At 35.1% G+C, this 21,307-nt stretch overlaps 1 protein-coding gene across 4 annotated transcripts in view; it reads right to left on the reverse strand.

Annotated features, from left to right (window-relative positions):
• Positions 1 to 637: 637 nt before the first annotated feature.
• The window catches only part of rab27b (RAB27B, member RAS oncogene family), a 66,526-nt gene continuing 45,856 nt past the window's right edge, over positions 638 to 21,307 (reverse strand). For all 4 annotated transcript variants that reach the window (XM_089123613.1, XM_089123614.1, XM_089123615.1 and 1 more), the window contains 5 exons: positions 17,246 to 17,417; positions 13,356 to 13,441; positions 10,984 to 11,087; positions 8,060 to 8,183; positions 638 to 4,398 (listed from right to left, as the gene is read on the reverse strand). In XM_089123613.1, the coding sequence (XP_088979739.1) occupies positions 4,212 to 4,398; positions 8,060 to 8,183; positions 10,984 to 11,087; positions 13,356 to 13,441; positions 17,246 to 17,417 (673 nt within the window). In that variant the 3' untranslated portion in view covers positions 638 to 4,211. The remainder of the gene's footprint in view (positions 4,399 to 8,059; positions 8,184 to 10,983; positions 11,088 to 13,355; positions 13,442 to 17,245; positions 17,418 to 21,307) is intronic.

The following is a 21,307-nucleotide window of genomic DNA, read 5'->3' on the forward strand; positions in this document are numbered from 1 at the left end:
AACTTATTCCAAAAATGTAACTTTACTAAGGACAAATGCTAGCCTTGCTCTATTCTGTGAGGCGTGTTTGTAACGTCACGTAATACGTAATTACGTTCAAAAGGTCACGGGCGACGTAGCCGGAAGTACAGAATCAAAATCGTCCGACATCGTTGTTTTACCTTTTAATTCCTTTTTTTGTAAACAGCGTTTGAGTTAGTTTTCACGTTCAACATATGCGTTCAACTTGTAAACACTGACTCTGTACTTACGGCTACGTCGCCCGTGACCTTTTGAACGTAATTATGTATTACGTGACGTTACAAACGCGCCTCACAGAATAGAGCAAGGCTAGCATTTGTCCACAGAAAAGTTACATTTTTGGAATGAGTCATTAAATCATGTTTAATTTTGACTTCTCTGTGCATGCTTTTTGGTGGACCCACTTAGCCTCCAGTGTATGACTGATAGACAACAACGGTTTGACTGAAAAATGTCAAAATTTAAAATACTGTGGAATCAAAGACACTTACATCTTGGATGCCCTTGACGTAAGCTAAAACATATAAAAAATTAATTTCAAAGTGAACTATCCCTTTAATGACAGAGAAGGTACAACATTTGGGCCACATTTCATTAATCACACACAAAAAACAAGTGCATTTTTCCTCTTTATTCTTTAGTAACATGTTACACGCATAACAAAAAATAAACGCTCTCAAAGAAATCTGAAGTTGATTTTTTTGACCTGCTTTACAGTTACAGTTCAGTTCTTTGTGTTATTTTCTGCTTTATTTTGCCAAATATACTTGTAATGAGTTAAACTAGCTTAGAGGAGTTTAGGACCTTATTAAAGACTCAGGAAGCGTGTCATTGGTCAGTAGATCTTTACAGGCACAAGGAGAGAAAATCCTTCAATGTAAACTTTTTAGAGAACAACATTACTTGTCATAAAGCCATTCCTTAAACCACATGAGGTACTAAACACACGAGAAGCTCAAGAGACGCGGCTCTGTTCAAGGCCAAGCAGAAGTTCAGTAGAAACACAAAAGCTAATCTTAATGTTCTTCAAACAGAAATGTTGGTCCAGAGATTGTCACATTTAAAGGCATGTGCGATCAGTCGTTCCACACACACACACACACACACACACACACATCAAATACTCACTGCGAGTGTCTTTATGACGTGAATCATGAGGATCTGAGGTGATATTATGGCACGGGATGATTTGGCACCGGAGGACAGAAATAAAACCGTGTTAAAGGCCCGTTCACTCAAAGGAAGATAACTACAACTACAAGTTATCTTAAATATAAAGAATAGCAGAGTCCACACCGCATAACAATCACGACGAGAAACCAGGTTTTCTCACCAGCTGATAATCGTTAAAGACGCTGACAGCCGATCAGAATTCATCCTGCTTTAAACAGCGCGAACATTTAAAGCTACAGACGGAAAAACTGCAGCGCGCGCTTAGAATAAACAATGATGGAAGATTATAATTATCATCTTTTTAGTTATCATTATTAGTGTGAATGGGCCTTACGAATCAAAACATCAAACTCTAGGAAACCTTATCGATCATTTTGAGCTCCAATACAGACCGTTAAACAATCATAACAATATGAATCTCACCAAACCTGTCAAGAACATGCCCAGTTCATATTTCACCCTGAACTTATATGATAAAAACAACAACAACAAAATAACATTATATTTTGCATTACGAGTAGCCTATGAAGCCTATGTTTATAGCAGTAATGAGAAATCAAAAATAAAACATGTATGAAGACGTGTTTAACTGTCATTAAAATAATATCACAGTGCAAAACATCTTGGTTTAGGGTGAAATTTGACCTGTACATGTTTTTATGGTATTCACACAAAAAAAAAAAAAAAAAGTACAGAAATTTGTATTAATATGTCTGCACAAGAACACATCCAGTATTATTTCATGCCAAATTCACAAGACATATTTTGCATTAAAAATAAAGGCTATTATCATATTAGGACCAAGATTTATTTTCCTATAAACAATTTCAGTTTTAAAAAATACCTCCAAATTCTCATTACTGCAATGATAAACAAGAAAAAAAAATGCATTTAATTGAACACCAGGATAATTTGTACTGGCTTTTTGCTGATTTACTGTAAATAAAAATTAAATAATGTACAGTATTATAGGAATTATGACAAACAGAATAAAGTCAAGCACTCACACGCTACAGTATTGAGAGTTTGACGTTGAAATGTGTGAAAATAATGTTACAATGCAAAACATCCTAATGCTTTTGAGTGTGGGCTGAGATATGATCTGGATGTGTTTTCAGGATATTGTCTTTCAGATGCATTAAAAAGAGTCGCTGGCAATTTCTTTCAAATCTTAAGAAGTATGGAAGCTTGTTTTTTGTCACGGAATAAAAAAAGGGTGCATCACAAATGTGAGACATAAACTCCCAGTTGCAAGTTACAAAGTTATTGTGAGATTTTAGCTTTCTATTTTACTTAAATAAATGTTTTGAATTGTTTTTTATTTTTATATTTTTAGTTTTCGTGTTAATTTTGGTAAATTTTTTGTAATTTCATTATATATTGCTATTTAGATCAAATAAAATGTTAATTTTAGTGCTTAAACTAAACAAAAATTTAAAACATTTTTCAACTAATATTTACATTGTATTTTAGTTTTAGTTAATGATAATAACCCTGGAGATTTTTTTTGATTCTGTGTTGAAAACAATCTTCCATACAGAAGCGTGTTAGAGCCGCTCACAAACACATATAAACACACCATAATTATTGAATTATTTGTTTGCATCAATCTCTACCTTCTACAGTTCGTTAACTCTCATGTGAACACAATCGAAAAATTCAATCTGAAATCCTCCAGAGGTCTGTGGGTGATCGAGCTCCAGTCTGAGATTCATCTGTGTGGTTTAATAACACGGGTCGTGTTATTAAAAGCGTGGTTGTGTGAGAGACGTCTAAAGCCGCGAGTGAACCTACTGTTGGCCGCATGCACAGACACGCATCATCACGAGACACGACAGCATCTCAAACACTCAATAAAACGTTGGACATTCAGAAGCTGAAGCGTCTCTTTGGCCTGTAGACATGCACAGGATTCCATCCACCAAAGACCCACTCCAGCAGGCAGTGTAAATAGTGTTTGGCACAAACCGTTTCTAGACCGTTCTCTACAGGCGTGATCACGGTTCAAATGACCCATTTATGAATGCAGAAACCAGACGCTGTATATATTTTTGTATGTACATTCATTTAGATGTCCAATTAAGATTATGGTGCATAACATCTTAGCTTTCGCCACTTCAGGATTTTGGATTTAGTTTTTTCTGACATAAGATCAAAACTGGTCAATCAATCGTTTTCAATAATTAGGATTTCTTTTAACGCATTTGAAAGAGTATCTTCTGCTCACCGAAGCTGAATTATTTGATCAAAAATATGAAATATTTTTTAAAATATATAGTAAAGTGTAATTTATTCCTGTGATCAAAGCTGAATTATCATCATCATTACTCCAGTCTTCAGTGTCACATGATCCTTCACAAATCACTCTAATATGATGATTATTTGTCAATGTTGAAGATTGTTCATATTTTTGTGGAAACCGTGATACACTACCATTCAAAAGTTTGGCGTAAGTATACTTTCATTAAGCGAGGACGCATTAAATCGATCAAAAGTGAATCCTGAAAAATAAAATGCATCACTGTTTTCAACTGATAATAATCATATATATGCTAATGAGCATCGAATCATCATATTAGAGTGATGTGACTCTGAAGACTGGAGTAATGATGCTGAAAATTCAGCTTTGATCACAGGAATAAATTACACTTTCCTATATCTTCACATAGAAAACAGCGATTTTAAACTGTAATAATATTTCACAGTTTTTACTGGATTTGTGATCAAATAAACGTCGCCTTGCTGACAATAAGAGACTCGTTCAAAAGCGTTAATTATTCAAAACTTGAGATGCATTTGCAAATAGTTTATTAAGTAATCCAGTATAAATTTGTCAGGGTTTGTTAAAGATCACGAGGCAGTACGACAGCTCTCACAAACTCTCCAATGGGAAATATACATGTCCACACACACACACACACACACACACACATATCTGTAATACAGTGGGTCAGACGGGCGTGCGAGATGCCGGCGCTCTGAGACGGTCCGCTAGAGGAAGGCCACTGCCTGCGTCTTTAACATGCACATTTCTTCTCGTTGGCCGGCGCAGCGTCCAGTTTGCTGGTGCCGTCCGTATTTTGAGTGTCGGCCGCGGGTTTGTCCACACACTGCTCCATCCTCTTCATCACCAGGTCCAGTAGCGTGACCACGGCCTTGTCCACCTCCGTACCGGTGGCCGCACTCGTCTCGAAGTAGGGAATACTGGGAGGAGGACGATGCAAACACAAACACACATCAGAGATGAAGCTGGATTCACGCACACACACACGGAAAATAAGCTGAATGTGTTACATTAGAGCTGCACGATTAATCATTCAATTCATGTTTATTTGTATAGCGCTTTACAGAAAGTGTATTTACAATGTAGAGTCTGTTATCAGAGGAAACTGTCTAAGTTATGTGTATTTCAGAAATGTACATATACCAAATCACAGTTAGCTATTTTTGATTTATTTAAACAATGTAATGGGCTCTATGCACGGCGTTATTTCCGGTGAAGGATTAAGGATGCTCGATAACTTCCGCCGATCGTAGAGTTCAATGCAATACCGAGAATTGATATTGAATTTTATACTCCATGGTTATACTAATGAAACGTTAGTCACAAAAACAGATAAAACAGACACCCCTCGTTGTGTTTATGCTTCTTTTTAAAAGTATAATAAATAAACATAACTATATATAAAATTACATCTAAACGTATGTACGTTTCGTTTCAAAGACGGGAGGACAGTAAATATTGAAGACTCTTGCCATAATCCCGTTTTCCTCGGTTTTCCTCCGCTTTAATCTACACAACCGGAAATGGACGAGCATCCTTACGTCAAATGCGGAACTTATGCGTGCATATAGCCCATTAAAGGTAGAAACAATGAGTTCATTGAAGAAATTGAAAGATCTTGATTCAAAAACACACGTGATCTTTTTCTTAAATGAAAGTGATTCTCCTGTGTCTATTAAACCTTTGACAAAATCACAGCGAACGTTCAGATCTGTGTTCTGATCCTGAGAGAGCCGGTGTCATGTGTAGATATGAAACAGCTTCACAAACAGTCTTTTCAACCACACAGTTTCATTATTTCTGTCTTACAATCATTCAGAGTAAATTGCCTTTTGAAAGTAACTTGACGCGACAAGCGAGTCATTGAATCATTCAAATATATCGATGCTTTGACAGAAACTTTTAACTCTCACTTTTCCAGCACTTTAGTTGCTCCGTTGCGCTTAAAGGGTTAGTTCACCCAAAAATGAAAATTCTGTCAGTATTTACTCACCCTCATGTTGTTCCAACCCCGTAAGACCTTCGTTCATCTTCGGAACACAAATTAAGATATTTAAGATCGCTCCTGCATACTAGTCCATAGACTTCTTGAGGGAATGACTCTTGCTGGCCTCAAAGTCATTAAAGGACATGGTTAAAATAGTCCAAGTGACTACAGGGGCTCAATCTTAAGTTTATCAAACGACGAGAATACTTTTTGTGCGCAAAAACAAACAAAAATAACGACTTTATTTCAACTATTCACTTCCTTCTCTATGGGCCTGTAGTCAGTTAACGTAGTGTGATTGCGTAGAGCTACGTCACACGTAGGCTCACTATTGGCCAACGCTGGTCATGTGTGTGATGCGTGTGACGTACAATAACAGAAGCTTACGCTATTAAACTAGTAACCTGACTCGAGGCAGAGGGAGAAATAAACGAATAATTGAAATAAAGTCGTTATTTTTGTTGTTTTTGCGCACAAAAAGTGTTCTCGTCGTTTGATAAACTTAAGATTGAGCCACTGAAGTCACTTGGACTATTTTAACGATGTCCTTTAATGACTTTGAGGCCAGCAAATGTCATTCCCTCAAGAAGCCTATGGACTGTATGCAGGAGCGATCTTAATATCTTAAATATCTTAATTTGTGTTCCGAAGATGAATGAAGGTCTTACGGGGTTGGAACAACATGAGGGTGAGTAAATACTGACAGAATTTTTATTTTTGGGTGAACTAACCCTTTAAAGAAGATTAAAGAAAATAGTCCAACGCCGTGGTACAATGAGCACACTCGGGTCCTTAAGAGAGCAGCCAGAAAAATGGAGCGTTTCTGGAAGAAAACTAAACTAGAGGTATTCCGGATCTCATGGAAGGAGAGCTCGACTGCATACAGAGAGGCCTTAAAAACGGCTAGGTCTGCTTATTATTCAAACCTATTAGAAAAAAATAAACATAATCCTACGTATCTATTTGAAACAGTGGCTAAACTAACGAAAAAGTAAGCTTTAAGCCCAGAAGTGTCCAAGCAACACAGCAGTAATGACCTTATGAATTTCTTCACTTATAAGATTGATAATATCAGGGACAAAATTATAACTATTTAACGGTCTACTACAGTATCGCATCAGGGGGTGCATTGTTGTCTCCCTGAGGAAAGATTTGGTTCGTTTGCTGCTATAGGAGAGGAAGAATTTTGCAAACTCGTTAATTCATATAAATCAACAACTTGTATGCTTGGTACCGCCTAAACTACTGAAAGAGTTGCTTCCAGATAATTAATTCGTCTTTGTCGCTAGGATACGCACCAAAAACCATCAAGCTGGCTATGATAAAACCGCTTGTTAAAAAAACGCAACTTGATCCTACAGAATTAGTTAATTACAGGCCAATCTCGAATCTGCCTTTTCTGTCAAAGATACTGGAAAAGTAGTATCGTCACAACTGTGTTCCTTTCTTGAAAGAAATGATATCTGCGAGGATTTTCAGTCAGGATTTAGACCACATCATAGTGCAGAGACAGCTCTCATTAGAGTCACAAATGATCTGCTCTTATTATCCGATCGTTGCATCTCTCTATTAGTGTTACTCGATCTTATAGTGCGGCATTTGACACAATTGACCACAACATTCTTTTAAATAGACTAGAAAACTATGTTGGCATTTGTGGAATTGCATTAGCATGGTTTAAATCATATTTAGCTGACCGTTATCAGTTTGTAGCAGTAAATGAAGAGATGTCTTATCGATCACAAGTTCAGTATGGTGTACCACAAGGCTCAGTACTAGGACCGCTGCTATTCACTCTGTACATGCTACCCTTGGGAGATATCATTATGAAACATGGAATTAGCTTTCACTGTTGAGCTGATGATATGCCATTGATTCATTTAAATGTCTATGAGAGAGTCATTGAATCATTCAAATGTCTAAATGAGCGAGCCATTGAATCATTCTAATGTCTAAATGAGCGAGCCATTGAATCATTCTAGTGTCTATATGAGCAAGTCATTTAATCATTCAAATATCTATACGAATCATTGAATCATTCAAATGTCTATGAGCGAGTCATTTAAAAATTCAAATGTCTATTGAAAGAAATTGACACTTTTTTTATTAATTTTTTTTCCTCGACTTAAAGTAACTATTTCTTCAATTAAAGATTGTTTCATTACACCAGTAGGTGGCAACAAGTGACTAAAAATTTGTTTGTCATTGAATCATTTATTCAAGTCATTGATTGTATATTTGTACAGTATATTGTATTATTTACTATATAACAAATACAAGTAAATCAAAACATTATGATGTAGGAAAGTTACAATAATAGTAATAATAAATATAAGTAAATAAATATGATGCTATTTACTAAAATACTATTTTTATTTTACTCAATATTTATGGACTAAAAAAATTTTTTTAATGCATCTTTCATCCAAAGCGACTTCCTTTGTGCTCAAGTTACACAGTTCAGTACCTGGGAATCAAACCCACAAGCTTGGCATTATATTAGTAGCATTATATACTTCTTAACCAACATTAATGATATAATAATAATAACAATCAATATTTAGCATTCATATTCCAAGAGAGACTGAACTCACCCGTACTTGTCCGCGAGTTCTTTTGCTTGTTTTTCCTGAACTTCTCTCTGGTCGGACAGATCGGCTTTATTACCCACAAGAACAATATCTGGATTCTCACAGTACGCGTTAGCCTGGAGCTGACCTACACACACACACACACATGCAGTACAGCAGTTTTAAAAGTCATCGTTTCAGGTCTTAGTGTAAATGAAACAGAATCATTTGTCAGAATCAGATCTGATCAGAACAGCAGATCTAAAGAGCCGAAATGATCGGCAAAACAAAGTCAAAATGGAGTCAATAACCAGTTCTGACAAAATAAGAGAAGAAGAAGAAGAAAAAGGAGTAATTATAGTTAGTTATAGGAGTGATTATAGTTAGTTATAGGAGTAATTATAGTTAGTTATAGGAGTGATTGTAGTTAGTTATAGGAGTGATTGTAGTTAGTTATAGGAGTGGTTGTAGTTAGTTATAGGAGTGATTATAGTTATTTATGGGAGTAATTATAGTTAGTTATATGAGTGACTATAGTTAGTTATAGGAGTAATTATAGTTAGTTATAGGAGTGATTGTACTTAGTTATAGGAGTGATTATAGTTATTTATGGGAGTAATTATAGTTAGTTATAGGAGTGATTGTAGTTAGTTATAGGAGTGATTGTACTTAGTTATAGGAGTGATTATAGTTATTTATGGGAGTAATTATAGTTAGTTATATGAGTGATTATAGTTAGTTACAGGAGTAATTATAGTTAGTTATAGGAGTGATTGTACTTAGTTATAGGAGTGATTATAGTTAGTTATAGGAGTGATTATAGTTATTTATGGGAGTAATTATAGTTAGTTATAGGAGTGATTGTAGTTAGTTATAGGAGTGATTGTAGTTAGTTATATGGGTGATTATAGTTAGTTATATGAGTAATTATAGTTAGTTATAGGAGTGATTGTAGTTAGTTATAGGAGTGATTATAGTTAGTTATAGGAGTGATTGTAGTTAGTTATAGGAGTGATTATAGTTAGTTATAGGAGTGATTGTACTTAGGTATAGGAGTGATTATAGTTAGTTATAGGAGTGATTATAGTAAGTTATAGGAGTGATTGTAGTTAGTTATAGGAGTGATTATAGTTAGTTATAGGAGTGATTGTACTTAGGTATAGGAGTGATTATAGTTAGTTATAGGAGTGATTATAGTAAGTTATAGGAGTGATTGTAGTTAGTTATAGGAGTAATTGTAGTTAGTTATAGGAGTGATTGTAGTAAGTTATAGGAGTGATTGTAGTTAGTTATAGGAGTAATTATAGTGAGTTATAGGAGTGATTGTAGTTAGTTATAGGAGTGATTGTAGTTAGTTATAGGAGTGGTTGTAGTTAGTTATAGGAGTGATTATAGTTATTTATGGGAGTAATTATAGTTAGTTATATGAGTGACTATAGTTAGTTATAGGAGTAATTATAGTTAGTTATAGGAGTGATTGTACTTAGTTATAGGAGTGATTATAGTTATTTATGGGAGTAATTATAGTTAGTTATAGGAGTGATTGTAGTTAGTTATAGGAGTGATTGTACTTAGTTATAGGAGTGATTATAGTTATTTATGGGAGTAATTATAGTTAGTTATATGAGTGATTATAGTTAGTTACAGGAGTAATTATAGTTAGTTATAGGAGTGATTGTAGTTAGTTATAGGAGTGATTGTAGTTAGTTATATGGGTGATTATAGTTAGTTATATGAGTAATTGTAGTTAGTTATAGGAGTGATTATAGTTAGTTATAGGAGTGATTATAGTTAGTTATAGGAGTGACTGTAGTTAGTTATAGGAGTGATTGTAGTTAGTTATATGAGTGATTATAGTTAGTTATGGGAGTAATTATAGTTAGTTATAGGAGTGATTGTACTTAGTTATACAGTAGGAGTGATTATAGTTAATTGTAGGAGTGATGATTATAGTTAGTTAAAGGAGTAATTATAGTTAGTTATAGGAGTGATTATAGTTAGTTATAGGAGTGATTGTACTTAGTTATAGGAGTGATTATAGTTAGTTATAGGAGTGATTATAGTAAGTTATAGGAGTGATTGTAGTTAGTTATAGGAGTAATTGTAGTTAGTTATAGGAGTGATTGTAGTAAGTTATAGGAGTGATTGTAGTTAGTTATAGGAGTAATTATAGTGAGTTATAGGAGTGATTGTAGTTAGTTATAGGAGTGATTGTAGTTATAGGAGTGATTGTAGTTAGTTATAGGAGTGATTGTAGTTAGTTATAGGAGTGATTGTAGTTAGTTATAGGAGTGATTATAGTTAGTTATAGGAGTGATTGTACTTAGTTATAGGAGTAATTGTAGTTAGTTATAGGAGTAATTATAGTTAGTTATAGGAGTGATTGTACTTAGTTATAGGAGTGATTGTAGTTAGTTATAGGAGTGATTATAGTTAGTTATAGGAGTGATTGTAGTTAGTTATAGGAGTGATTATAGTTAGTTATAGGAGTGATTGTACTTAGTTATAGGAGTGATTATAGTTAGTTATAGGAGTGATTATAGTAAGTTATAGGAGTGATTGTAGTAAGTTATAGGAGTGATTGTAGTTAGTTATAGGAGTAATTATAGTGAGTTATAGGAGTGATTGTAGTTAGTTATAGGAGTAATTATAGTGAGTTATAGGAGTGATTGTAGTTAGTTATAGGAGTAATTGTAGTTAGCTATGGGAGTGATTGTACTTAGTTATAGGAGTGATTATAGTTAGTTATAGGAGTGATTATAGTTAGTTAAGGGAGTAATTATAGTTAGTTATAAGAATAATTATAGTTAGTTATATAATATATATAGTATATATATATATATATATATATATATATATATATATATATATATAGTTCTCATCTTGCAGGCTCTATAACCCACACAGTTCTGCTAATCTGGCTATCGATGGCAAGTTGAGAGACGTACTCATCCAGTTCCTGACATTGAGGAAACTCTGTTGGCTTGTCAGGTCGAACATGAGCAGGAATCCCATCGCATCTCTGAAGAACGCTGTGGTTAAACTCCTGAACCTGTCAAAGAACACAGGAACATTCAGTTATACTCGACTGCAATACTCAAGTACAACCACGCCATCTCAACATGTACAGGTGAAGCTCAAGAAATTACAATATCATACAAGTTCATTTATTTCAGTGATTCAACTTAAAAGGTGAAACTAATATATTATATAGAATCATTACATTCAAAGTGAGATATTTCAAGCCTTTATGTTACAATTGTGATGTTACAGTTTATGAAAAAGCCAAATTCAAAATTAGAATATTGTGAAAGGTTTTCATGGGTTTTTAAAGGTTTTCAAGCTGTAAACCATAATCATCACAATTATAACAAATAAAGGCTCGAAATATCTCACTTTGCATGTAATGAGTCTATTTAATATTAGTTTCACCCTTTAAGTTGAATTAGTGAAAAAAATGAACTTTTGCAGGATATTCTAATATTTCTGAGTTTCACCTGTAGTGCAAACCCAAACCCAATCAATTTTACTCAATAATCAACTATTTATACTTTTAATTGCACACTTTTTAAAAACAGAATTATATTTGTACTCCAATTCATTGTTTTAAAATAAACATTAAAATAGTGGTTAATAAACTTGTTTTCATGACAGATTCATTCAAATTGACATAAAATAAATAAAGACAATACTAACAGGTTCAGTACATAAACTGGTCAAAAGTTTGGTATTATTAAGATTTTTAAGGTTACGATTTTTAAAAGATGTCTCTAATGAACAGAGATTGAAAAAATATAAGATGGCAGAAAAAAAAGTTATTTTGGGGAAACACAAGACGTGTGAGAGAATGCAAAAGTATTGAAATATAATTTTTCTTACCATCAATTTATTGTACATTTGGTAAACAAAAATTTCAATTTAAGCAAAACAACGTTGGTTGCTAAACTGTATTATCAAGGCTGCATTTATTTTTTTATCAGAAATGTATATGCATAAAACACAGACGACACAGATTTGCTATTTTAGGACCAGTGTCAGTCTCTAGGGGTTCAATTATCACCTTCACCGGTATGATGAAGGAGACAGACTCGGGTATCTATTGTGTTTAAACTGAGGCCATAAACGTCCTACGATCAGTGAATAGAGCACCAGTGCAGCAGCTGAAGTGAATGAATCAAAAAGAGAACCGATGCAAAAAGAGAAAACTGAATCAAAGAGAACCGAATCAAACCGGAAACAGAATCAAAGAGAGAACCGAATCAAAGACAGGAACCGAATCAAAGAGAGAACCGGATCAAACAGGGAAATGAATCAAAGAGAGAACCGAATCAAACAGGGAAATGAATCAAAGAGAGAACCGAATCAAACGGGGAACTAAAACAAAGAGAGAACCGAATCAAAGAGGGAACCGAATCAAAGAGAGAACCGAATCAAACAGGGAAATGAATCAAAGAGAGAACCGAATCAAACAGGGAAATGAATCAAAGAGAGAACCGAATCAAAGAGTGAAACAATCAAAGAGAGAACCAAATCAAAGAGTGAACCAATCAAAGAGAGAACTGAATCAAAGAGTGAACCGAATAAAAAAAAAAGAACCGAATCAGATAAAAATTCATATAAAAATTTACAATACATAATTTTTTTACAATTATATACACACAGTATGTACGCATATATATATATATATATATATAAAATTTTAATTTAATTATAATTGAACACTTTAACTAAATTTAAAAAATATATAATGTATGTATTATTATAATCTATTTACATAAATAAAAAAAATTCGATTAAAGTTAGCTACTTTTATTTTTCTCTCTCTCCTGATCCCACTGTACAGTTGTGTGAGGGTGTGTCATTTGCTAGGGTTAGTAAATGTATTTATAAACGTATGTTTTAATCATAACTGTGAAGCACTGTGGGCAACAATGTTGCTATTAAATGTGCTATATAAATAAATAAAAGTTGAAATTGAAGTTAAAGAAAAATTTAAATAAATAAATAAATAAACTACCATAGAGAGTAGGGTGGATTTTTTTTAATACATTTAACTTAATATTTAAATTAATCTAAATTGGATATTTATATTATTATTATTATTATTCTTTATTTCAGACCCATAAATAATAATAATAATAATAATAATAGAAAGATCCAATTTTCTCTCTCTCTCTCTCTATATATACTGTATATGAAATATCTAAGTATAAAATTTATATAAATATAAGTCTCTGGCAGCCAGAGCCGGAGATGAAGTCGAGATGGGAGAGTGAGACGCGAGGAGCTTTTGCTGATGATGAATATGAAGAACTCAAACCTCTCCTGTCCCGCCGTGTCCCAAAGCTGCAGGTGAACCTTAAACGTCTTCCCTGTCGTTCCATTGGGGCTGTTCGTCGTGTACACCTGGACACACACGTAACCAAACCTGATCAAAATCTCACACACACACACAACCAAACCTGATCAAAATCTCACACACAACCAAACCTGATCAACATCTCACACAGGGAACAGTGTGAAGGAGAATCAGAGATCAGACAGAAGCAAACCTACTACATGCAGTCAGCTGTTCAGATTCAGAACACACACACACACATTTCTCAAGCATCAGATTCTGCTGAACTTCTGTTCAGTTTAGCTCAGATGGGCGCTGTTATTGATCTGCGGAGCCGCAGTGCATGCTGGGATAGATGCTTTAAGAGTCTCTGGGAGACACTGTGAACTGAAGAAGATCATAAAACACCCGAAATACATCAGGATTGTGTGTCTAGCACTAGATTATCGTGTGCATCCACAGAGGAAACGCAGTGTGTGAGGAGTCCGTGTTTATGGATGATCCAATAAAACATCACAAAATATGGTTCTTACGTTAATAATGTTGGAGAAAATGGAGGATTAATCATGGAAAATCTGGAGAATAAAATGGATGAGTGAGTAAGTGATATTGTGTGTGTGTGTGTGTGTGTGTGTGTGTGTGTGTGTGTGTGTGTGTGTGTGTGTGTGTGTGTGTGTGTGAGAGAGTGAGATAAAGTGTGTGTGACAATCTGAACTTTGATGATTCATACAGTGAGTGTGTTTGAGAAGTTCAGGCCTCATTCTCATTATCGATCTTTTCCAGATTGGCTCAGGCTCATTCAGTGGGTGGAAGTGTGTGTGTGTGTGTGGTCTTATGTTAATGTGAGTCATGTACATTCATATATTCCAGACACTGAAACCCTCCAAACTCGAAGTGAAATTGTTGCGTTCTTCTAAACTGTCAGACTGCACTTCATAACAGTCACGGACCGTTACACAAAACACACGTTTTAGAAGTCGCTTCGCTAATTCAAATAAAGACAAAATAAAATGTATATTAGAATAAACACTTAAAAAACTTGAATAAATGAAATGTAGCAACTTGAATTTAAACTTACACAAAATTACACAAAAGAAATCAATATTTGATTTAACAATTTCATCAATTAATTTGTATTGTTCTTTTGTGAATTGCAAACAAAAAAGCTGTTAGAGTGAGATTTCCACCTTTGAATCAGTTCAAACGTCACTGAATCAGTTCAAACTTCACTGATTTGATTCAAACAATGCCTCACCAACTCTCACTACCCAAAATTCTTCATGAAGCATTTTTCATACATTCAATTTCATATGAATTGGTGAGTCATCGTTTGAATCGATTCAGTGAAGTTTGAACTGATTCAGTAAAGTTTGAACTGATTCAGTAAAGTTTGAACTGATTCAAAGGTGGAAATCTCACTCTAACAGCTTTTTTTTTTTTTTGCAATCCACAAAAGAACAATACAAATTAATTGATGAAATTGTATGAAAATGCTTCATGAAGGATTTGGGTAGTGACTCTCGCTCTCTGTGTTTGTCTAAAATGGCTTAAAAGACTGAAGAGAGAGGTTTTCTTTTATTTAGTTATATTGTATTTATATATACTTGTTTCATTTTAATTTATAAATGCATTAATAGACCAAAAAAAATTAATATATGAAATTGAATGTATGAAATATGCTTCATGAAGGATTTTGAGTAGTGATTCAAATTTTGAGTAGTGATTCAAATTTTGAATCACAAAATGTATATATATATTCTATTAAAGGAGAACTCCGGCGCAAAATGAACCTTTAGTCTAATAACAAATTGGCACCAAGTCGACCGTTCTCTGAGGTTTGTTTTCATGATAATTGAATGTAAAGAGTTTTAGCTCTAAAAAAAAACTGTTTAGCGTATAACGCTAATAGCCCCACACTAACACAGTAACATAATGAGGGTCCCTACATGCAAAACAAAGCATTGAGAACTTTGTAAGTGTACAGACAGTTTAATAAGAAGATACTTTATAAAGTATTTCTTGATAAGTCGAACCATGAACATTGTTCATACAGTTCAGCTCACTTGGCATGGCGTTCGTGGTTCGACTTGTCGAGACTGTTTTCCAAAGATGGCTCCTGCCTGTATACATGAAGTGGACTGTCTTTATAAAGTATCTTCTTATTAAACTCTCTGTACACTTACAAAGTTCTCAATACTTTGTTTTGCATGTAGGGACCCTCAATATGTTACTGTTTTGGGCTATTTTGAGCCTTGTTAAGCCCCTATTCCACCAGAGCATTTTGAGAACCGGTTCGGAGCCGGTGCCTGCGTGCGAACCAGTTCTTTGTGTTTCGACAACCAGGGATCGGCTGGTTCTCGGTTGTCGGTTCTCGGCCGGGAAAACTGCTTCCAAAGCTGCACTAACTCTTTGCTGGACAAGAACCGTTCTTTTACCACGTCATGCTTACGTCGGGGGCTGGGGCGGATTTAGATGTGTTCTAAACATCTTTTCTGACCATAATAAAGGATCGCAAAGCCAAGAGAAACATTTGCAGAAACACGATGGAGTCCGCCTTTGTAATTGTTCTGCTTGAAGTTGACGCAAGCGTTTCTATTTTTTTAATTTTTTATTGAAAACATTATAAGCAAAGAAGAAAACAGTCACAATATAGAACAAATAAATGGAAAGAAAAAAAGACACATGACACATAACACATAATTTATCAGAAAAGATTACATATCAAACAAAAAGATTAAAAGACTTACATATTTCAATAGTTTTTAAAGCCTTCTTGGTATACGAGTTAGAGATAATTTAAAAGTAATGTTGTACTTGCAAGCGTTTCTAGCTAAGAAATATGGCGATGTACACACTGACGTAACGACGTCGTTCCCTGGGCGATCTAGTCGGTGGAAAAACAAACAGGTTCTGAACGGGTTCGCAAGTTGAACCAACTCCGAACCAACTTTGAACGAGCACCAGTTCCGAACCAGTTCTTTTTTTGGTGGAAAAGGGATATTAGTGGTATAAACTAGCGATTTCTTTCTACTTATTATATGCCCCCATATAGTAGGTACCAATGTGTTATTAGACCAAAGGTTAATTTGGTCCGGAGTTCCCCTTTAATGCATTTATAAATAACAATGAACCATTTTAAGCCATTTTTGACAAAAACAGAGAGAGAGAGAGAGAGATTTGAGATTTTACAAATACTTTATTAAAACAGTTGTAAAAAACAACACTCAAATAAAATCACATTAAATCAACACACTCTTGAAAGTGAGATTATTCTCTACAACAGAGCAGAGCGCCTCCTTGTGACACCAAATATTGGAAAATTTTCCAAGATCATTCATCAAACTACTAATTAAAATCTATTCTTACATGTGATTTCAACATTTTGACAAATACAAAAACAACATCATCATCTGTAGATCCGCGAGTGAGAGACAGAGAGAGCGAGAAAGAGCGTGAGTGAGAGACAGAGAGAGCGAGAGAGAGACAGAAAGCGAGAAACAGAGAGACAGGGTGAGAGAGAAAGAGAGAGCGAGTGAGCAGTAGTCTTCACAGATCTCTTGTAAAGCTTCATAAGACACACGTCAGCATCTCAACAAACACCTGAACTCATTGCTCCCGCCGCTTCAGTGCAGTGACAGAGCTGCTCTTCTTCTAACACAGCTGGAGTGTGTGTGAAGTCCTCTTCACACTTTATGATCCGCAGCAATAAACTTTATCACCCTCACACACGCACACACACGCACACACAGACTTATGAGCCAATTACATGAGGATGGAGGGTCGACCTCACAGGACAGATCAAAGCTCATAACTCACGAAACCCTCATCTATTCTACACACACACACACACAGGCGGCGGCGCGGACACTAACCACTCTCTTTTCCCTGAAATCGATGCCCACGGTGGTGATAAACTTGGGGTTGAACTTGTTGTCGGTGTAGCGGTAGAGGAAGGTGGTCTTGCCCACTCCGGAGTCTCCCAGAGCCAGGAGTTTGATCAGATAGTCGTAATCTCCATCGGTCATAGTGCTGCTGGAGCTGAACCTGCAAAAACACACACACACGTGTTCATATCAGTCAATGCAACACACACACACAGTCTCAGGGTGTCTACAGATATAAACAAGTTACATTTAAGACCTTTTAATGCCACTTTAAATTAAATTTAAGACTAAAACTGTGATGGAAAAATTATATTACAAACATATATGTAACATTGAATGTTTAACCGAAGTAATTTAATATTAACAACTTGTTTATTGAACTAAAATGTTTATTGAACTAAAATTTGCAATCGTGAGAATATTCAGAAATAGCTCCTGTCATGTTATGTTACTAAACTATATCATATGTTATAAATATAAAACTCAACATTTGAATTTTCACCTCAATGTTTCTTCTGTGAGTTTTTATGTTATTATGTGCTTTTATGAAAATCTCACAGAGCCAGGCGAGTCAATTTCGCTCCAAGAAATATATGATCATTATCAATCTCTGTTTATGTAATAAAATCAGAATCATTCTCGCGATTCGATGCTTCGCTGGTTATTTGACGGACATTGGGTCCGTTAGACTGGAGAAATATTAGCGGTAACGTGATCAGAAATACTAAACCTAAACTAATCTTGACAAACTATATATCATTTGAAAGCTTACAATCTGATTTTCAAAATAAATTACAGAGGAGCCGTAATTTATCAATTTGCAACAAGAATAATTATCATACTCCTAAGGCGTGGTGAGACCTTTATTTTGAAAAAGACATGAAAAATCATGAAAGAAGGGTAGAAACCACTTAGTGATGTGGAAGCGAGCTATAACGCACATACTTGTTATTTTATGTTTCTGAGGGGTTGAATTCATACCAAAATCTGCCAAACTTCTCATATTACTTCTGAATAGGATGTCTACTTCATAAATTGTGTGAAAATTGACAAAATAATGGTATATCACTCAAAACGCATATGAAAATGGATGCGCCCTTGTATGGGCAGTAATTGAGTCTGGTTGTCCTCTAGTGGAAGCGTTCGGCACTGCGCACAAACAAAAGCTCTTTTTTGAGATATTAACCTAAAATTTGTAACACAACTTGTTCAGATTTCTGGCTTTGATTTTTTTTGTTTTTTTCTTTTTTGTTGCAGTTTTAGAGTCGCCCACGTTTTGGAAACATATATTTAATATAAAATATGAATAATTAATTGTTTTACATTGTGCATTTTCATAAACTCAAACTTCTAAAACTTTTTTCTGTTTCACTTTCTTAATCTATTTCACTTCTAGAAAAATCTGCCAAATGTCTTCTTTAAAACGAGACCAATCTTATGTCTATGTTCCAAAGCATTCTTGAATTACAACCATTTAAGTTAGAAATGTGCATGTATATAAGAGGGGGGGGGGGGGGGTTAACTTAACAGGTTAAGACAGTTTGAAACTTTTTAAGGCCTTTTATTAGGAAAACTTTTTTTAAAGACGTTTAAAGGACCCGCGGCCCCCCTCTGAGCTTGTCACATCTGTCTTCATATCAGTTAATACAACAACACAATCACACAGCAGGAAACCTAAATAAACTAATGCAATAACACCTAAACTGACTTCAACAAGACAGAAAAACAGAGATAAATAACAGACAAACTATGAAACTACGTATTTAACGACCTAAAAAATTACATATTCAATGATTGATAAAAAAGCAATAATTAAAACATAAAATTGAGCATTACAGTTTTTATTTGAAGATTAACAACATGCTTGTGCTCTCTCTCTCTCTCTCTCTCTCTCTCTATATATATATATATATATATATATATATATTCAGTATAAGTATAAGTTCGTTTTCCCCCTCATTATTGTACACATAGCATCCCATATTGACAGAAAAACACAGAATTGTTGACATTTTTGCACTGCAGAACATATAACCACCACTGTATATATATTTGAGAGTTATGAGGATTGATTGACAATTTGAGGAGCCAATGGAGTAAAGAGAATTAGTCACAAGCTTTTTTAATACTTTATTGTTTAAATATTTGCCAAAACCAAAGACAGACATTGAGAGATTTTCAAGATGGTCCTCACTGCAGAACATGAAATCCACTGGGAGGAGTCGGATCCAGATCCAACTCCTCCCACCTTACATACACCTACCCAGCTCCACCCCCTGATCCCTAAACCTACCCCTAAACCTTCCCAACTCCACCCCTCAGATCTGGATCCGACTCCGCCCCCTGCGTCTGGTGTCCTGCAATGAGGTGCTACTGGGATTTTCGCCAAAGAGGGACATATAAGAAATACTTAATCTAAGAAATATAATCTATAATCTAAGAAACATAAAAAAAAACAAGAAAGAGATGGATTGACCAATATGTCAGAGGTGGGTCTATCTCAGGGTCCAGCGGGCCCTGGGGCCGTTTCTACAGCACTCATGTAATCACAGCAGTGAGTGTGTGTGTGTGTGAGACGCTACAGTAAACACACCGCTACGCCTGGAGCGAACACTCAGATTCACTAGAGTTCACAAGAGAGAGAAATGAAAAGAGCTTCATTCATCTGTGCACATGACCCTGAAACGCTTCCTCATGTGATCAGTCTCACATACACATCTGTGATTACATCATCATCATCAACTCTTTCTCACTTCACTGTCTCATATACACTAAACCAAAATAATATGTAAATGCACAATGTACTGTATTAATTTAACAGAATTTTCTGTTATATTTTAAACGTTTTTTTCCCCTGTATTTAAAATTTTGCACTTCATTGTGTTGTGTTATAGTGTTGCGGCATTATTCGTAAAATTACTAGATGATTTCTGGGTAATGAGCTGCCAGTACTTGTTCTGAAGAGAACAATCAAAAACACTGATTCATCCAACAAAGAAATCTTTAAGAGTGAGTCATTGAATCATTCACTCAAATTGTTTACTTTAAAATAATTCATTAAAAATAATGAAGCATTTTTTTATACAAGATTGCAGCAATTAACATCTTGTCAGTAAGGCTCAATCCCAATTCACCCCTTGGCCCTACCCCTTGTTTTCGAGTGTATCCCTTGGCCCTTAAAACAGAGCTACAAGGGCCAAGGGGTTGAAATATTCCCCTACAAAATGGCTTCAATGTTCAACCCTTCATGAACCCGATACGTCATCAGTCGTCGGCGATGGCTCTGAGTCTGCCGTTACAGAGTTTTTACAGGATTTCTCCATGACAACAACTGACAATCAGCGCAGCTGCTCTTAACTTTGAATAAACATGATGATTATAATATCCCTTCCTCGAAATGTATGTCTTTTTTGATCGGAAAGGTAATTTATTATGCCATTTCTTAATTTAAACGACTATAGTGTTATTATAAGAGTAAATAAAGTGTGTGGTGAAATCATCTGGCGCTAAATTTAAATGTTTAACCATTTGTGAACCGTCTCGCTGGTGATTTGCGATGATTTCCGTGAACTTTCTCGTTGCCCTCCGTTTGGAGTGCGCCTCTGAAAAATCTCCGTTTCGAGGGCTATATGTAGCCCTACCCCTTCGCCCTACCCCTCGATCTCAACAAGAATCGGGACACCCTACCCCTAGACGTGAATGCGCAAAACAGAGGGGTAGGGCTAAGGAGAAGGGCCAAGGGGTGAATTGGGATTGAGCCTTAATTGCATGTTATTCTGTTTAGTTGTCTGATCAGAATCGTGAAACAATCCTGGGTCCGTATTAATAAAGAATCTTAGTGCAAAGAGTCGCTCGTAGTGACTAAATTCTAAGACAATTCTTAGAAATGTGGGCGTTTACTCTTTAAATTAAAGAAAAAATCCTAGTAAAGAAAAAAGTAATTCAGAAAGAATCTTAACCCTTAAAAAAGAGGTCTTAAAGTCAAAATTGTTAGGAGTACGGACGAGGACTTTTAAGAGGCTTAAGAGTTTCTTTAGCAGAGGAGAAAAT

Source organism: Pimephales promelas, chromosome 19 (assembly GCF_988280905.1).
Source record: "Pimephales promelas chromosome 19, fPimPro1.hap1.1, whole genome shotgun sequence".
NCBI lineage: Eukaryota > Metazoa > Chordata > Actinopteri > Cypriniformes > Leuciscidae > Pimephales > Pimephales promelas.